This window comes from Peromyscus leucopus, chromosome 5 (genome assembly GCF_004664715.2).
Source record: "Peromyscus leucopus breed LL Stock chromosome 5, UCI_PerLeu_2.1, whole genome shotgun sequence".
NCBI lineage: Eukaryota > Metazoa > Chordata > Mammalia > Rodentia > Cricetidae > Peromyscus > Peromyscus leucopus.
Window position 1 is genome coordinate 139,678,504 of NC_051067.1, and position 17,190 is coordinate 139,695,693.

Consider the following 17,190-nt stretch of genomic DNA (forward strand, 5'->3'; position numbering starts at 1 on the left):
GGGATTAAAAGTGTGGGCTACTACCACCCTGATAACTTCTCTTTTTTCCTTTTCTTTTGTAAAGTGGGATTCTCAGAATATAAATGTAAGCCACTCAATCTTGCTGTTATTTATTCTTTGACAATTTCATATATGTATATAATGTGTTTGGATCATTTTCACCCCCTTCTCCTCTCTTAACCCTGTCCTACTCCCTTTGGACGTCTATTTTTTTTTCTTCTAACATATCCTCCTCCTCCTTTCTCACTCTTTTTTAAATAACCTAGAATTTAATTAGGGTTGTTTGCTTGCATGCACATGAGTGTGGGGTTATTTACTAGATCCTAAGAGACTTAGCGGTGGCTACACATCTGAAGAAAATGACCTCCCTGTTTCCCAGCAGCCCTTAACCACCACTACATCCCCAGTTAGTGGGGAGCCTCAGGTACCCCTCCTCTACCTGTGACTCAGTGCTGCTGGGGTCTCTCTTGCACAGGGAACCATAGCTGCTGTGGGTTCAGGACTCTACTGAAACACTTGCCAGACTTTGTATGGGTGGAAACAGTGCACTAAACTGAGATGAATGTGTGAATAACGTTAGTCTTTGAAAAATTATATATTTATTAAGAAATACAGATGAGTTTTTCCATTTCAAACAAGAACCAAGTAATTAAACATTATTGGTAACCTAGATCTTAATCGAGGGCATAGAGGTTGATTGAAAGGAAATCCTCAATTAATTTGTACACTTCTTGAGACAAAGGAATTTGAAAACATTCCCTTCCCCCTGTAATCAGATAAGACTCTAAAGGGATATAAAGTGGATTTTCTTCTCATACGAAAGCAGGCTGTGCCCTAATTTTCTATTGTTATAAAGTGTCAAATTGCATGAAAAGATCCTTTAAGGTCACAGTTACTTTGGCTAAACAGCCTTTTGGTCAGAATCTGCTTTCTCTGGGTTGGTAGACCAGACCTTGTTTCTCTCAAGGACACTTCTTTAGCAGGTGCATTGTGATATTCTTCACAGCCAGCATGGTCTCTGTGCAGGTGGGTTTAATGAGCATCTCAGGCAGTAAAAATCCAAATTGCCCAGTGTCTCGCAGTTCAAAAGCAAATGCATAGGGAATTCCATTTTTATAAGCCCAATCCATTGAGTTACCGGAGCTTACGTCTAAAAGTCAAAAAGAAACATTCACTTCACTAAAGAGTCTGCATTAGTTTTCACACACACACACACACACACACACACACACACACACACACACACACAGCACATTCACTAAACTCTACCAAATCCTTCCAATGAAATAGCATTTTACTAAGAATGATTTAAGGTAGATGGCTAAGCAGGTAAACTTCTTGCTGCAAAGGACTTGAGTTCAATCATGGAACCCACATAAAGATGGAAAGAGAGAACAGACTCCACCCAGTTGTCCTATGACCTCCATACGCATTCTGCTATACACAAAGGAATAACAAACAAAAATTAAAAGAATAAATGAGTAGTTCTTTGGCCTCTGGCTCATGAATCTTACAAATCATACTTGCTATCATCTTTGGGGATCTGGTCTAGCATTAAGGATGTGCCAAGGTGAAGCTTTCGGTTTCTCAACCTCAGTTCCCACAACATTTCTCTTTACCCTTGCATTACTCACTTTATTCACAAATAAGCAATCTACACCGAGGACCTGCGGTTCTGAGGACTCAGTTCTTTTCTTTCAAGGTCTGGGAAATTGGAATTCTGTTTCCAAAGCCCCCTTATTTTCTTCACCTCCCCATTCTCTCACTCCTGTTGAGCCCCTTCCTGACCTGTGAGTTCTGAGGATTTAAACTCTGGTCCTCATGCTTGGTTCAGTAAACGCTTTATCCACCGAACTCTGAGCTCCTTTTTTTTTTTTTTTTTGAGACATGTTGAAGTTAAAAACCTTCCTTTTAAATAGGAAAAAAAGGGGGGAAATGATGGGTGATATCGTTCTGTATACTGTGAATGTGTGTTGATCTGATTGGTTGATAAATAAAGCTGTTTGACCAATGGTGAGGCAGAACAGGGTTAGGCAGGACATTCTAACTAGAGAGAAAGAAGAAAGGAGACACTGTCAGCTGCCGCCATGAGAAGCAAGATGTAAAGATACCGATAAGCCATGAGCCACGTGGCAAAGTATAGATTTATAGAAATGGGTTAATTTAAGATGTAAGATCTAGCTAGAGAGAAGTCTGAGCCAGTAGGTCATACAGTTCATAATTAATATAAACCTTTGTGTGTTCATTTGGGTCTGAGTGGCTGTGGGACTGCAGGGCGGTAGGAACTGGGTGGGATCAGAAAAACTTTCAGCTACGGTTTCTCTGTGTAGCTCTGACTGTCCTAGAACTTGCACTTTAGACCAGGCTGGCCTCAAACAAGCAGAGATCCACCTGCCTCTGCCTCCTGAGTGCTGTGATTAAAGGCGTGGGACACCACTACCTGGCCTTTTTTTAAACAAACAAACAACAAAAACAAACAAACAAAACCCCCACAGTCTCATTATGTAGCCCTAACCTGGCCTGAAACTTGCTCTATAGACTAAACTGGCCAGAACTCACTATATAGACCAAGACGGCTTTCATCAGTCCTCTTTCCTCCAGCTCCAACAACAGAGTGCTGGGATCACAAGCTGCTCTGTTACCCCTCAGATCCCTTTGGCTTTGGCTAAGGACAGAAAATGTGCTGTGACTCGTGTCCCTCTGCACAGAGTACAAGTAGATGAGTACAAACAGAGATAGCAGGTGCCAAGCATGACATCATGGTGATGTTACAGACTCATTTCTATGGTAACAGATTGTTCTCTGTAAATATAATAGTGTGGCTATGCTTTGTTCCAAAATGAGCATGCTGGTAAGACTTAGAAAATGACAAAATTGTCAATATAGGTATTACATTGGTATCAGTTGGTATGTGATTGATTGGAAATGCTACTTCCCCGTTCAAGAGAACTATTAAGTGGCAGTTCTAAAGTCAGGCAAAGTAGCTGTGGCTGGGGCAGAAGGATGGCAAATTTAATGTAAGCTTTGGAAATACATCAAGACCATGTGAGTAAAGAAGGGGGGGGAGGAGGGGGGCAGAGAAAGGGTGAGTCAGAGGGAAAAGTGGGGGGGGTGGGCACAGGGAGGGAGATAAAAGGGAGGTAGGTGGGAAGACAGGCAGGGAGGGAGCTGAAACCATTTTAAAAGGTCAACATGGACCTACGATCATGAACGATGGAATAAACCCACTGACACTTGTACCCTGCTCATTTTTAATATAAACTTATTTGACCTGTAATGTTAATGAACAAATTGACCTTTCTTGAAGAAAATGAGGGGTAAGACTGTAGGGAAAAGGGGCTGGCTAGGGAAACCCACCCTGACCCTGGAGCCCAGAATTAGGGAGAGATGGCTCAGATAAAGCCAGTGAGAGAAACACAGTTTAGCTCAGATCAGAGCCATCTCTGCCCCTGTCCAACTGACTTGTGAAACCAATCAACCAATCACAGAGCAGGACAGCAGAATCCTGGCCCTAGGGCCCAGGACCAGGGAAAGAAACACAGCCTGTGTTTGGGACCTGATCCGGAGAAATGAGCACTTTGTCCCCAAACCCAGAACCCAGGAAATATGCCCTGACTCTGAAACTAGTACCAAAATATCACTCCTGGCCCCTAGAATCAGAGTCAGTAAAAGAAATGTGCCCTGGCCTTAGAGGTAGTGTCAAAAAGCCTAGAAAGGCCAGTGAAAGAAACACAGTTTGGCCCTGAAATCAGGGCCATCTCTGCCCCTTGCTCACAAAACTGGCCAATCCCTGGGCAGAAAATAAACTAACCAATCACAGTTGACTCTGCCCCCTAGGCATCCTGTATAAAACGCCCTGCCCGGTCAGTTGTGAGCTGTTCTCTCCACCCTGGTAGAGGCAGCTACTCTCCTGGACTCCTCCTTCCCAAATAAACCTCTTTCTCAAAAGAGTATTGGGTGAAGACCTTCATTGACCAGTGAACAGAAGAACCTTGCTGGGACATCCCATAGTGGATTGAGCAAGGGGAGCTGAACAGAAGAACCTTGCTGGGACATCCCATAGTGGGCTGAGCAAGGGGGAGCTGAACAGAAGAACCTTGCTGGGACGTCCCATAGTGGACTGAGCGAGAAAGAGCTGGTAACACTGAGCCAGAGATTGTGGCTCTCCAGGAGAGGAGCAGGATTGCTGTGTCCTGCGGGGAAACCATCCCCCATCATACCATCACACCAGGTATATCCTGACCTTCCCGAAGAGTCAGGATACCCTGACTTCCCTGAAGAGTAAGGATATCCTTCCTTGCTGAAGCAGTTCCAGGCCTGACTCTCCTGAGAAGTCAGAAAACCTTTCTTTCCAAGGTTGGGCTGTTTCTTTGCAGTCTCAGCCATCAGAGCTGTGCTAAACAGCGCCAGGTGTCCGGGACACCTTCAGTGCAGAGCTCTTGTCCTAAGTAGCTCTGAGGTGTCCGGGATACCTCGCCCTCTAGGGCTGAACTGTTTCCTCGCAGTTTCAGCCATCAATTTACTTTCATTTGGTGCCGAAACCCGGGACACCAGACCCAGAGCTTTTGCAGTTTACTAACAAAGGCAGTAAGACTATGTCAAGAAACCAAGGAGAAACTTGGCCTTATGGAGGAACATAAGCAGCTTCCAGTTAAGTACACACAGACACACAGCACGTGATCACATGCACACAGACATCCACATATATGTGCTTGTTCACTAGATTTTCCCGATAACAATAAATTGTAGAATTTGGAAGGCCACGAGAAATGATGTAATCCAATTACTCATGTGGCATTTGGAGAAATTAAAAAGCCAGAATTAATCAATACCCTGGCCAGGACAACATGTTTGGCAGGCTCAGGAATAGAATCCATACCATACAGTATCCAAGTTCTTTCCATATCCTTGGTTCCTTTATATTTTATATAATAAAGAAACACTTTAAAACCAGTCTTCAAGAGAAAATCATGATGAGGATGCTGTATAGGAAATGCCATTTCATAACAGGAATGGTGGAGACGAAGGATAAAAGGGAAGCTCTTGGAGAGCTGAAACATTTACTTCATTATCTTCCTGAGGCTATTTCCACACGTACAGCACTTACAGATTGCTTAAGGAGCCCATTTTGGTACTTTCCACTGTCAGGGGATCTCAATTCAACTTACAGTCATTACCGCACGCTTAGCATATTCTCTGCTTAGAACTGGCTTAAATTGGTACAGCAGTTTTTGTCAAGCCGTGGAAAGCGAATCAGATATCAACTCTTCCCATCTTCTTTGGCTAGTGTGATCGTCACAAATTTTGCTTCAGGGAGAGCACACTTTTCTTCTTAAAGGGAAGTCATGGCACAGGATATTGGTTCAAGAGAGATGATTCTATACAACGTGCACAGGAAACTTACACAATGTTTGGGAGGCCGGGCCGTATCTGTACCGTATCCCATGGACTGACCGAAGTGCCTTCACAGCTTTGCGAGCTGCAAATTCCTGTGAGGGCAAAATGGAGAAACTGGGTCACTTGTATTGCTGCACTGAAGCTTCTAGAAATGCTGGCATATTGCTTGAGCCTCATTGGTGGTCAACAGAGAGAGCCGAGAGGGCTCACTAGCTAACAGCTCTATTTAGTAATAGTAACTTGTGATGTTAATAGTATATTTTGCAACACACTTTATTATTATTATTTTTTACAGTGCTGAGGATCAAAGCACATTTTAAAACATAAACTTTTGATTTGGTTGATCCCCACACAAACCAATGATAGACAGCAGTTCTATTATGTAGACGAGAAGAAGAAAGTCCAGTGAGGTTGGAGCCGTGTCCTGGGGTGACCCAGCAAAGAATGGGTGAGCTATGACAGGTGCTCATATTTCCTGAAGCTACTTAGGTGTTCCATCCGCTTCCCTTATCTCAGGGTCACTTATTTCTGTGCATGACAAGATAGTCGACAGGTCTGAGAAAATGTCAATCTTCTCTCCAATTCATATCTTGCCCTGTATATATAACAGATACTTAATCGATATTTCTCGTAGGAATGTTGAAGAAGCATAAGTCTGCAAGAGTATTCAGACAATCATATTGATCCACAAGCATGTATTTCAGTAGGTATACACAGATATTTCAAATGCATCTGGATCAATGAAGAAACCACCAAGGAAACGACTGGCTATCTTTATGCCGTGTGTTTGTTCCTACTGGGAACAAGAATATCAATTTAACGACACCTCCTGACTTCTGAGGTTACAGAGTCTCTCACAAAGCAAGTCAAGCTGCTGCTAAGGTGCAGAAAGTCAGAGGAAAAATTAACACACACACACACACACACACACACACACACACACATCTCAACATGGTCAAAATCCTAAATGACAGGTATTTTAACAGAACAGTACTGTTCTTAAAACCTTTTCAGATGCTATCAAAGGACTAGTTTTAGTGAGGGTTTGGACAGGTATCAGATGACAAATGAGAGGAAAGAAGTATGCTGAAACCAGCACACAACTCTCCCATTTCAATTTGCCTGTGAATAATTTAATACTTCATTTGAAGCACCCCGGGGAACATGATGGTGTGTGGTGGAGCGAGCCTCTGGTGGCTGTCCTTGTTATGCTCAGGAATACACGTGGCATTGTTTGCCGATTTGTGGCTACTCCAGGGCAGGGCTCCGGGCACTGGCAGACCAATTCATAGTGATCTCACTGGTGGCAACATTCTTACAGGAGCCAATAGAAAAGAAATGTAAACATTGTCATGAGTCTATGGAAAAAATTCAATATTGTCTCCAATAGTCTTAGCAATGTTCTATAGCAAATGCAAGTGTTCTTACAATTTGAAGATTATTGCATTTTGCTGGTCAGGATACTCGTGTTTTCATTATTTTTGATGACTGTGAAAAAATGTATTAAGAAACAAAACACTCCTTCGCTTATTTAGACAAGGTTTGTGCACAATTTTAACTGTTATTATACTAAGTTAGCATACAAAGGAATGGAATTCACTGTGGAATTTTCAAACATGCATCATAATACTTAGTTATAATTCATCCCATCCCCCTGTTTTCCCTGTCCCCTCCCTCCCTATAGACCCCTTTCTACCACATGTATTGCATTATCCTCTCTTCCCCCTTTCCTTAAGATCTCTTCCTCATTTTTCATGGTCCTCTTTGAGTTTCACAACTAGTATACCCTCACCCCTGTTCCCCTGAGAGGTATTTAGATTGAGGCTCTTCATATAAGAGAAAACAGTAGGTATTTGCCTTTTTTAAAATTTTTTTTATTTTTTATATACCTCAAGTCAATTTTTTTTTTCAGTTTTTTTTTTTTTTTTTTATTTTACGGTATTTGCCTTTTTGAGTTGGCTTGTTTTGTACCACAATGATTTTTAGTTTTATCCATTTCTTCCTGCAAACGTTATGATTTTTCTTGATAGCTGAATAAATTTCCATTATGTCTATGGAGCACATTTTCTTCCTTCATCTGTTGGTGGGCATCTAGGCTGGTCCCATGTCCTGGCTATTGTGAATAGAGCAGCAGTGAACATGGATGTTGGCTTAGTCTTTTGAGTATGTACCCAAGAGTAGTATGGCTGGCTCTTATGGTAGTTCTATTTTTAGTTTGGGGGGAACCTCCACATTGGTTTCCATGGTGGTTGTGTCAATTTGCGGCTCTACCAATAGAGTACAAGGGTTAGTCTTGTATCATATCATTGCCAGCATTTATTGCTGGTCTTCTTCATGATGGTCATTCATTCTGACTGGAGTGAGATGGACTCTCAAGGCAATTTTAGTTTGCATTTTCCTGATATTCAACACGTTTTCATATATTTATTGGCCACTTGTAATTTTTTGGGGGGAGGGGAAACATATTCAATCATTAGTCCATTTATTGATGGTGATGTTTGTTTTAGGGGTGTTTGACTTTGGTAGGTCTTTGCATATTTTAGATAGCAGTCCCAAACTGAACATAGTTGGCAAAGATTTCTTCCCCATTTTGTAGGCTCCTTCAGTCTGCTGACTGTTTCCTTTGCTGTGCAGAAAGGTTCTAATTTCATGGAACCCCCTTTCCCAGTTTGGGGGATTACTTCTTGTGCTATTGGAGGTCTTTTCAGACAATCCTTGTCTAAATCTTGAAGCATTTTACCTATGTTTTCCTCTAGTAGTCTCAAAACTTTACGTTTCAGCCTTTGATCCATTTTTAATATATTTTTGAGCAGGGTGAGAAATCTGGGTGTAGTCATTTCATTATTCTACACATGGTTATTCCAATTTTCCTGCACAATTTGCTGAGGAGGCTGAGGAGGCTGAGGAGGTTGTCTTCATACCAGGGATTTTTTTTTTTTTTTTTTTTTTTTTTTTGCAACCTGTAAAAACCAACTATGTGGTTTGTGTGATGTCTTTGTTAAGATTTCTATTGCTGTGAAGAGCAACTTAACCCAGGCAACTCAAATAAAGGAAAGCATTTAACTGGGTCTTGCTTAAAATTCAGAGGTTTAGTCCATTACCATCATGGTGGGAGCATGGTGAGGCGCAGGCTGATGTGGCGTTGGAGAGGTAGCTGAGAGTTCTACATCTGGGTTGGCAGGCAGCAGGAAGAGACAGTGAGCCGCTAGGCCTGGCTTGAGCTTCTGAGACCTCGAAGCCTGCTTCTAGTGACACACTTCCTCCAACAAGGCCACACTTCCTCCAGCAAGGCCACACCTCCTAATAGTGTTACTCCCTACGAGCCTGTGGGGGCCATTTTCATTCAGACCACCACATGTGAGGATTGTGAGTGTGTCTGTTGGTCCACATGTTTGTTTTTTAATGCAGTACCATGCTGCCTTTGCTACTGCGGCTCTGGGGCACAACTTGAGATGAGGTGTTTTGATGCCTCTACTATTGCTTTCTCTGCTTTGGATATTTTGGTCCTTTGTCCTTACATAGGAATTTTAGGGTTGCTTTTTCTACTTCTGTGACTGCTGTTATTGGAACCTTAAAAACATTTATAAAGTATTAAATTTTTTGGCTTTTTATGTGTAAGAGTATTTCTGCATGTATGTTTGTGCATCACATGCATGCCTGGTGTCTGTGGAGGCCAAAAGAGGGCATCAGATCCCCTTGGAACTGGAATTACAGATCGTTATGAGCTACCATGCAGTTGTTGGGAATTGAACTCAGGTCCTCTGGAAGAGCAGCCAGTGCTCCTAACTGCTGAACTATCTCTCCAGCCCCATGTTACTGGAATTTTGATAGGGATTATATCAACTCTGTAGGTCATTTTTTTTGGTAATGCAGGCATTTTTATAACTTTAATTCTACCCACCTATGAACACAAGAGGTATCACATCTCCTGTGTCTTCAATACAGAAGAAACAAGGTTAAGTAAAAGGGAGAAGAGCAGTGGAGAATATTGCTGTGGAAAGAAAAGAGAAAACAAAACAAAACAAAGCAAAAAACCCCAAAGTTTTCCCAAGAAAGAAGAACTTCAAATGTACAAATGGATTCATTTATGAAGCGGGGAGGGGTTAAAAGAGGAAAGCTTTTATTTTGAAATAAAAACGAGTATGGTAAAATAAAAGAAACATTACTTAAAGGTATAGTAAAAAGAAGAAAAGGGGTGGACACAGGCAAGAGAAGAGAACAGCATGAAATGATTACCCTATAGTAAAAAAGATATAAGCAAGGTTAGGTGATTATATAAAGGGAAATAAAACATAAAAAGAAAAAAAATTAAATGTGACAAAGTAAAAGTACCCCCCCCAAAAAAAAAGGCAAAAAGTGGAAAAAAAGTGAAGCCCTTGGTCTTCAAATTTGAAGACTGCCAGTTATATTCATCAGGAACTATAAGCCAGAAGACTTTGTGAATCTTATCTTTCTGAGCATTCATTCTTGCTAGTGTTGAGCCTGCATTGGACTGGTGTGTGATGTCCTCCCGGGGTGTCTGCACTTAGGCTTGTATGCAGGGTGCTGGGCAGATCTTCTCACCACTCCTGAGATTCCCTCACCATATTACCCACTGGGCACCTAATGTTTTTGCTTTGTCTCTCCCAAGTGCATCGGGAGGGACAAAGGAGAGGAACCAACCCACAGCGGTGAGGTATGGTGAGGTGGATGGAGGGCCTGTCTTTGGACTTCCAAACTCTCCTGAGCATCAACACTGCGATTGGAGGGGTACAGCTGTCAGTATCAAGGCACATCCCCGGAACTTCTGCACGTGGTGCTCTCCAGCGGTGAGCAGTAGATAGGGACGGTCAACTACGGTTATTCTCAGTGGACCTGATTTGCTCCGCTGCTGAGGGTGGGGTTCTCTTTGCCTTAGCAGAACCTCTTTTCTTTTTTTTTTTTTTTTTTCTCAAAACCAACACCTTTTTTTCATTGCCAGAATGTCTGCTTGCTCCATAACTCCCAGGGTTGTCTCTCACCTTGGGGCTGTGGCAAGTTAAACCGAGTCTCCCTGATTTGGGGTTGTTACCTGTTCTCAGGTCTTCAGCAGGGTGGCTCAGTTTTAGGATGCTGCCCATCACTGCCCTCTGAATCATACAGAGTCACAAAACGGAATCCCGTTCTGCTGTGCACATCCACACTGAAACGTCACTGCGTCATCAAAGCCCACATCTGGCTTTGAGGCTTGCGGGGGCTGTGGGCCTTGTCTGGTAGAAACCCCAGTCTCTTCACCAAGGCTGCCTGGCTTTCCTTCCTGATGAGGCTTCTCTCCCCGCCACAGCGCCTCAGCCTATCCCCACCTCCACTGGAACCATGTTCATCTTGGTGTCTCCTTTTTATGGTCACTGTCCCTCTCTCTGCGCTTACCCAATATATTACCATGACCTGTGAGAATTTTAAAGCTCTTCTTTTCTTTAGAATGGAGTCTCGGTTTCTTATTCTGACTCTTGTCTTGGACTGGGTCAAATGGAGGCAGCTTCCAGGCTGCCATTACACCTGAGAGTCTAGTTCCCACCTCTTCGAGTTCCCTGTTCTTCTGGCGTTCCGCTTGCACATACTCTGCTGCTAAGTGGTTTAGCTATGATCTATCCACAAAGAGTGGGCGTTTCATCTTCTCCCCACCCCAAATTGTTTTCAGGGTGGCACAGACATAGGGGATCTCTTCCTTTCCCAATTGTCTCCTTTCAATTGTCCAAAAGGACATTTGTTGGCCCTTGGCTAAGCAAGAAGCACACTTTTATTGAAATATTTCCATGTTTAAAGTAGTTTAATGGATGACCTTTAAAAGTTACCAGAAGTACAGGCTCTTACATATTGGTGGAATATTTTAAAGAATTTTAATAGGATGTAATGATTTCTTATTACTGTTCAGAGATTTCTTAGTTCCCGAAAAATTTTCACTTAGTTTTAGTGATTTAGTTTATGCTTAGCCCATTCCAGATTTCTCTCCCCTGCCTCACTCCACCCATATCCCTCTGTATTATAAGTATGTGTTGGTGCCTGTGCATGTGCGTGCGTGCGTGCGTGCGTGCGTGCGTGCGCGCGTGCGCGCGTGTGTGTGTGTGTGTGTGTGTGTGTGTGTGTGTGTGTGTGTTTGAGGCCAGAGTAGGTGTTGAGGGTCCTCTTCTATCACTCTGACACATTCTTTTGAGGCAGGGTCTCTCCCTCAGCTGGGAACTCAGTTGTTTTGTTTTGTTTTGTTTTGTTTTTTTTGGTTTTTGTTTTTTTGGCTAGGCTGGTAGTCAGCATGGCCCAGCAATTTTCGTATTTCTGTCCCCTAAAGTGCTGGAGTTGCAGACCATGCTTGGCTTTTTACATGGGTATTGGGGATCTGAACTCAGGTCTTCATGCTTGTACAACATGACCTTTGAGCCACTATCTTGACATTCTCCACCCCAGATTCCAAAACGATGATGTCACTCTTGACTTTCGGATTGAATGGTGAGGCGCTGTGGTGGGGGTGGGGTTCAGGTCTCTGTGTGTCGCATGTTCAGCAGCATCCTTGGCCTCTATGCCATAGATGCCAATTGCATCCCTCATCCCTGGTGTAGCAGTCTAAGAAAGGGAGTGGAATTACGAATGGGCAATAATGTAGTTGATTGTGCCATGCTAAGGAAAACTGTAATATCCCTAGACAATGGGGTCTGAAGTCTTCTGGTTTGGTGTGCAATAGGTTGTGCCAGAAGAAGGCAAGTTCCGTGGCTCCTGCCTCTGCTTAGCCTTGCATTATGTGTGCTTTCTCTTTGGCTGTTCCCGGGATATGTGCTTTATATGTTGGTAACAGTAAGTGAAGCATTTCTCGGGGATCTGTGAGTTGTTCCAGTAAATTATAGAAACTGAGGAGGGCGGGTGTCGTGGGAACCTTGGACTTTTTAGTTGGTCTCTGAGGTGGATGCCATCTCATGGGACTTCATCCGTTACTGGTGGAGACTGATGGCAACCCTGGGCAGTTAGCGTCAGAACTGAAATTGGCCACTTGGTTGGTGATGGAGAAATGATGTTGGAAAAGGCACCACACATTTAGTGTCAGGAGTTGAAGAAGAAAAAACAACCACAAACATAAGTGCATAGCATAATAAATGATCACAATGGAACACATGCCTATCACCTTCCAGGTCAAGGAACAGAATAACAGCAATAACCCAGAACTCCTGTACTTCCCCTGGTCACACACCCCTCCCTCTCCCCCAAAGGTAATTGCTACTTTGACTTCCAGCACTATTTATTAGTTTTCCTTTGTTTTGAACTTTATTGGCCTTCCGGTGCTGCAGGCTCTGAAATGGCTCCCTTAATGTGAATTATGCCCTGTAGGCAGCAGCTTGTTGTAGCTGTGAGAAAAGGAGAAAGGATCTCATCTTGTCTTTTTCACCGTTATGCAATCTAGCCCTGAAAGTCCCTTGATCCTTAGGACTGGTACGTTAGCTGTGTGCCCAGAGACTTAGCAGCAGCAAGCAAACAACACTTAAAAATTAAAACTTGCTTTTAATTATTGAGTCAGGCTATAATTTATGAACAATTATTGACTCAATAAAGTTAATTACAGTCCTGCATGTGTGACCAAAGCTATAATATTAATCAAATCCACCCTGACCTTTTCGGAATAACCTGTGGTAAGAATGTAAAATAGGTTTGAAATGATTGCATTTTGGGAAGCAGTATAGCAGTTAAAAGCAGCAGTCTTGGAGCTAGACTTGGGGCTGAGTCTCGGCTACGACTCTGAGAGTTCTTAGCCTAACTACTTAATGGTCTCAATTTTCTCATCTGTAAAATGGAACCAAGAAAATTTATAAAGAATACATGAGTTCATGAGTATAAAATACTTGAATAAATGCATTTGCTACTATCACTAGTACTCAGAAGTTACGCCTCAGAAAGAAAACCACAGGGTCTGATACACACATATAAGAACACATACTTACCACACAGCTAAAATTGGGGATCGTTGCATATTTGTAAGAATAGGGATACAGCAACATCTGTGCATAGGCGTGAAAGGACAGGTATGCTCTGATGCTTTTTCTGTGTTTGCGAAGGAAGTCAGCCACAGCCTTCACTTCCGGCTCAGATTCTGGGAAAGGACCACAGTAAGTATCATCACAAGGGTGTGTAGAGGCTCCTTCATCTGCAAGTCAGAAAAGAAAAATGGGTTGCGGTGTTCAGGCAGGGAAGAAGCCAGAAACACAAACAAGCATGGTTAAACGGGGCCTTTTCTTATTTTCTAAAAAATGGGTGTTATTATTGAATAAGCAATCCAATTTCTCATTACAGAAATCAATAATGAAAATTTTGAGCTGGTTCAAGCCTACGCACTGTGAGAGGGCCTGAGTGGGAGCCAGAGGCTGGCTGTAAAGCTCTAAGGAACACTTTGAATGAACATCTCTCTCAGCTGTTCATTCTCCTGCTGGAGAAATAATTCTGTGTAATCCCCCACAGCAGGCAAGGCTTCTCATTTATATGCCCCACAACACCTGTACTTCCTTTTCATAACATTGAACGCACATGTAATTAGTGTTCAATATTTACCTGCTTAACATTCAGCCAGTGTTTACACTGTTCTAGAAGCCTGGGACACAATGGACACAACACAGGAGAAAAGCCTCCTTCTATCAGAACCTGCACTGTCACGGTTCTTTGTGGAACTCCCTCTCTTGCTGCACACTCAGCAGCCAGGACAGTTGCAGGAGAAGAGCTCTACGCATGTTTACTGAAGAATTCAATGTCCAATCAAAAGAAAGAGGCAGGCATTTGAAAAAGTATCTGATCATATACAGATCTTGATGGAGCAAGAACATGAGGCCAGGACAGAACACAAGTTCCATTCTATTTTTAGATCAGAAATGTCTAGACTGACTTATAAAACCCAGGAAACTTCTCATCATGGGGAGCCACTGTGTTTAAAAAAAAAAAATTCTAAATTTAATCTATCTATCTACCTACCTGTCTGTCTGTCCGTCTGTCCGTCCGCCCGCCCGCCCATCTGCCCATCCATCCATCCATCCATTTATCTACCATCTATCTTTCTATCCTTTTGAGACAGGGTCTCATGTAACCCGGGCTGGCAGTAAACTCCTAACTGTCTCCCTCAGCCTCCTTGGGTGCCAGGATCACAGGTATGAGCCACCATGCTTGGCTCAAATTTTCCTTTTTCTAAACATTTTTTTCAATGTCCATTTTTGTGGAGAGCAGGCTTATTAAGAGGATGGAAAAAGCTAAGAAGTACTCTAAGAACCACAAAGCATTGCTGTTCAAAGAAATTGTGGCTATAGTTATAGTTTGTGAGTTTATGTCACGCTGTTGGTCATTATCATCCCCTACTTCCAGAAAACGATGCCTGCAGTCGCTAAACTCATGGCTTGAGTGAATACAGCTGAACAAACTAGTGAGTTGGTTTGAAGCATTCACAGAAGGGATAAAGGGTGAGAAAAACGAGACAGAAATAAAAGAATTTGAGAAGTAGAATAAATATCAATGTGATTAATAGGGGGCCTAGAAGGACAGGAAAAAAAAATAAACATTTGAAGAACTGGTTATTAGAATTTCTCCACAATGAAGGGAAAATTAAACAGACATTACCAAACAAAAGACAGATGGGAAAAAATATCAACACTCGGACACAATAAAGTCTAAGGAAAGAAAATAATTTCAGAGAAAAAGATTAGCTGTTTAGAAAAAGAACAGGAGTTAGATTAACATTTGACTTTTAAAATATTTTTATTTTTCTCTGTATGAGTGTTTGTCTTCATGTGCATGTGAGTGCGTGTGTGTTTGTGTACCAAGTTCATACCTGGTACCAGAGAAGGTCACAAGAGGGTGCCAGATTCCCTGGAACTCAACTTACAGACCACTGTGAGCTGCTGTGTGGGTGCTGGGAACTGAAATTTGGTCCTCTGCTGCAACACTAAGTGCTCTTAACCACTGAGCCATCTCTCCGGCCTTGACATTTGAGTTTTCAACAATAGCATCAGGGATCTTGATTCCAGTAATGTCTCCCCCCCCCCTTTGGGAGCCAGCACCTAATCGAGAGCCTTATAAGTATGCCGCCTGAGCTATGTCCCTAAGCCCTTGATTTTGGACGGGGTTTTGTCATGTAATCCTGCTTATTTTCAAATTCTTGATTCTCCTGCCTCTGCCCTAAGAACTGTAGCACCTCAATTGGCTTCAAAGTTCTGTTTTGTTTTTTCTTTTAAAGGAAATTTGAGTGTTGACTTTTTTTTATCTAGCTGAACTCTATTGAAATGTGAACGTGGGATAAATATGTTCTCTGGCATAAAAGGTTTCAAAGGTATACTGTACACTGATACTCTGAAAAATTCCTGGAGAAATGTTTCAACAAAATAATACAATAAAAGTTATCTTTTAAAAGTGTACAATTCAGTTCTTTTTAAAGATAAGTATAGAGCTGTGTAACTACCACTACATAATTCTAGAACATTTCACATTACTCCAAAGGTGTTGCTTCATTAATGTGTATAGCTAATATATATTAGTCAAAAACTTTAAAAAAAATCAAATTAAATAAAAAATCTAAAACATTCCAAGAAATGCAAACTGGTGGGAGATGGAGCGTGGAGATCAGAAGGAGTAAAATCCTGCTGAAATCCTGTATCATTTTTTCAGTTTTTCTATTAGCATATATTATACATAATAATGGATTTCATTATGACATTTCCATACATGAATATAATATATTTTGATTATTTTCACCCTCAATTACAGTCTCTTGTCTCCCTCTCACTCATGTTGATCTAATTTGTCTTCCAACTTCAACTTTGCTCTCCTTCCTTCCTTCCTTCCTTCCTTCCTTCCTTCCTTCCTTCCTTCCTTCCTTCCTTCCTTCCCTCTCTCTCCTCTCTCTGTCTTTCTTTCCCTCCCTTCCTCCTTCCCTCCTTCCCTCCCTGCTTTCCTCCCTCCCTCCCTTCATCCCTCCCTCCCTCCCTTCTTCCTTTCTTTCTTTTCTTGTGTGTCAGCCAATAAGTTTAATTAAAGTTACCTGCAGGAGCACAGACAACTTATGAGCCACTGAAGAAAATGCTTCTGCCTCCCCAGCAACCACTCAACACCAAATCCTTCTCACCCCACCCCCGACAGCTAAGAGGTCTGGTGAGCTCCTCTGTTTCTACCATGGACGGTTGATGGGCTCAAAAAACTAGTCTTTTTTTTTTTTTAAAGGAAATGTAGATAGTGATTAAATTTAGAAATTCATGTTGAAAAACCTAAGCGTGCGGCTTGGGAATATCAGAAGAAAATGACAACATGAGTTCACAATTAACAGGAGTCACGTGAAATGTCTAGCAGAAAACGTTAAAGGAGAAAAAGGAAGCAGTGGAGGACAGGGCTGGAATAAGACAGCAGAAACAAGTCTCAAGGTAGCATTGATTACAGATACTTTCCTATAGAGAAAATAAGACCCAGCAATATCATGTCTAGGCAATGAAGCTGTGGGAGAAACAGCAGATGTCTGCTTAAAGTACTGCAGCAGCTTTGTGCCTCCTCGGCTGCAATGCTACAAGTTGGTAGGCTTACAGCGATAGAAATGATACTTCCACAGTTCTTGAGACTAGCAGTATAAAATCAAGACGTCAGCGGAGCTGCCCTCCCCCTGGGTGCTCAAGGCAAGAGCCCTTCCTGGCTACTTCTGGCTTCTCTGGGTTCCTGCCACATTGGTTTGTAGATCTGCTGCTTCCGTTTCTGCCTTCTCCTCCTTTACATGGTCTTTATTGTGGTTTGAATATAAAATGTTTTCCACTGGCTCATTTGTTGATCATTTGGGAG

The 17,190-nt window shown here is 42.3% G+C and overlaps 1 protein-coding gene across 1 annotated transcript in view; it reads right to left on the reverse strand.

The window, feature by feature from the left end:
* Window positions 1-582: 582 nt before the first annotated feature.
* Window positions 583-17,190, reverse strand: part of Cpa6 (carboxypeptidase A6) — a 186,927-nt gene continuing 170,319 nt past the window's right edge. Inside the window, exons 9-11 of the mRNA XM_037206486.1 lie at window positions 13,338-13,540; window positions 5,405-5,489; window positions 583-1,150 (exon numbers count right to left, since the gene is read on the reverse strand). Of these exons, the coding sequence (XP_037062381.1) occupies window positions 963-1,150; window positions 5,405-5,489; window positions 13,338-13,540 (476 nt within the window). The 3' untranslated portion in view covers window positions 583-962. The remainder of the gene's footprint in view (window positions 1,151-5,404; window positions 5,490-13,337; window positions 13,541-17,190) is intronic.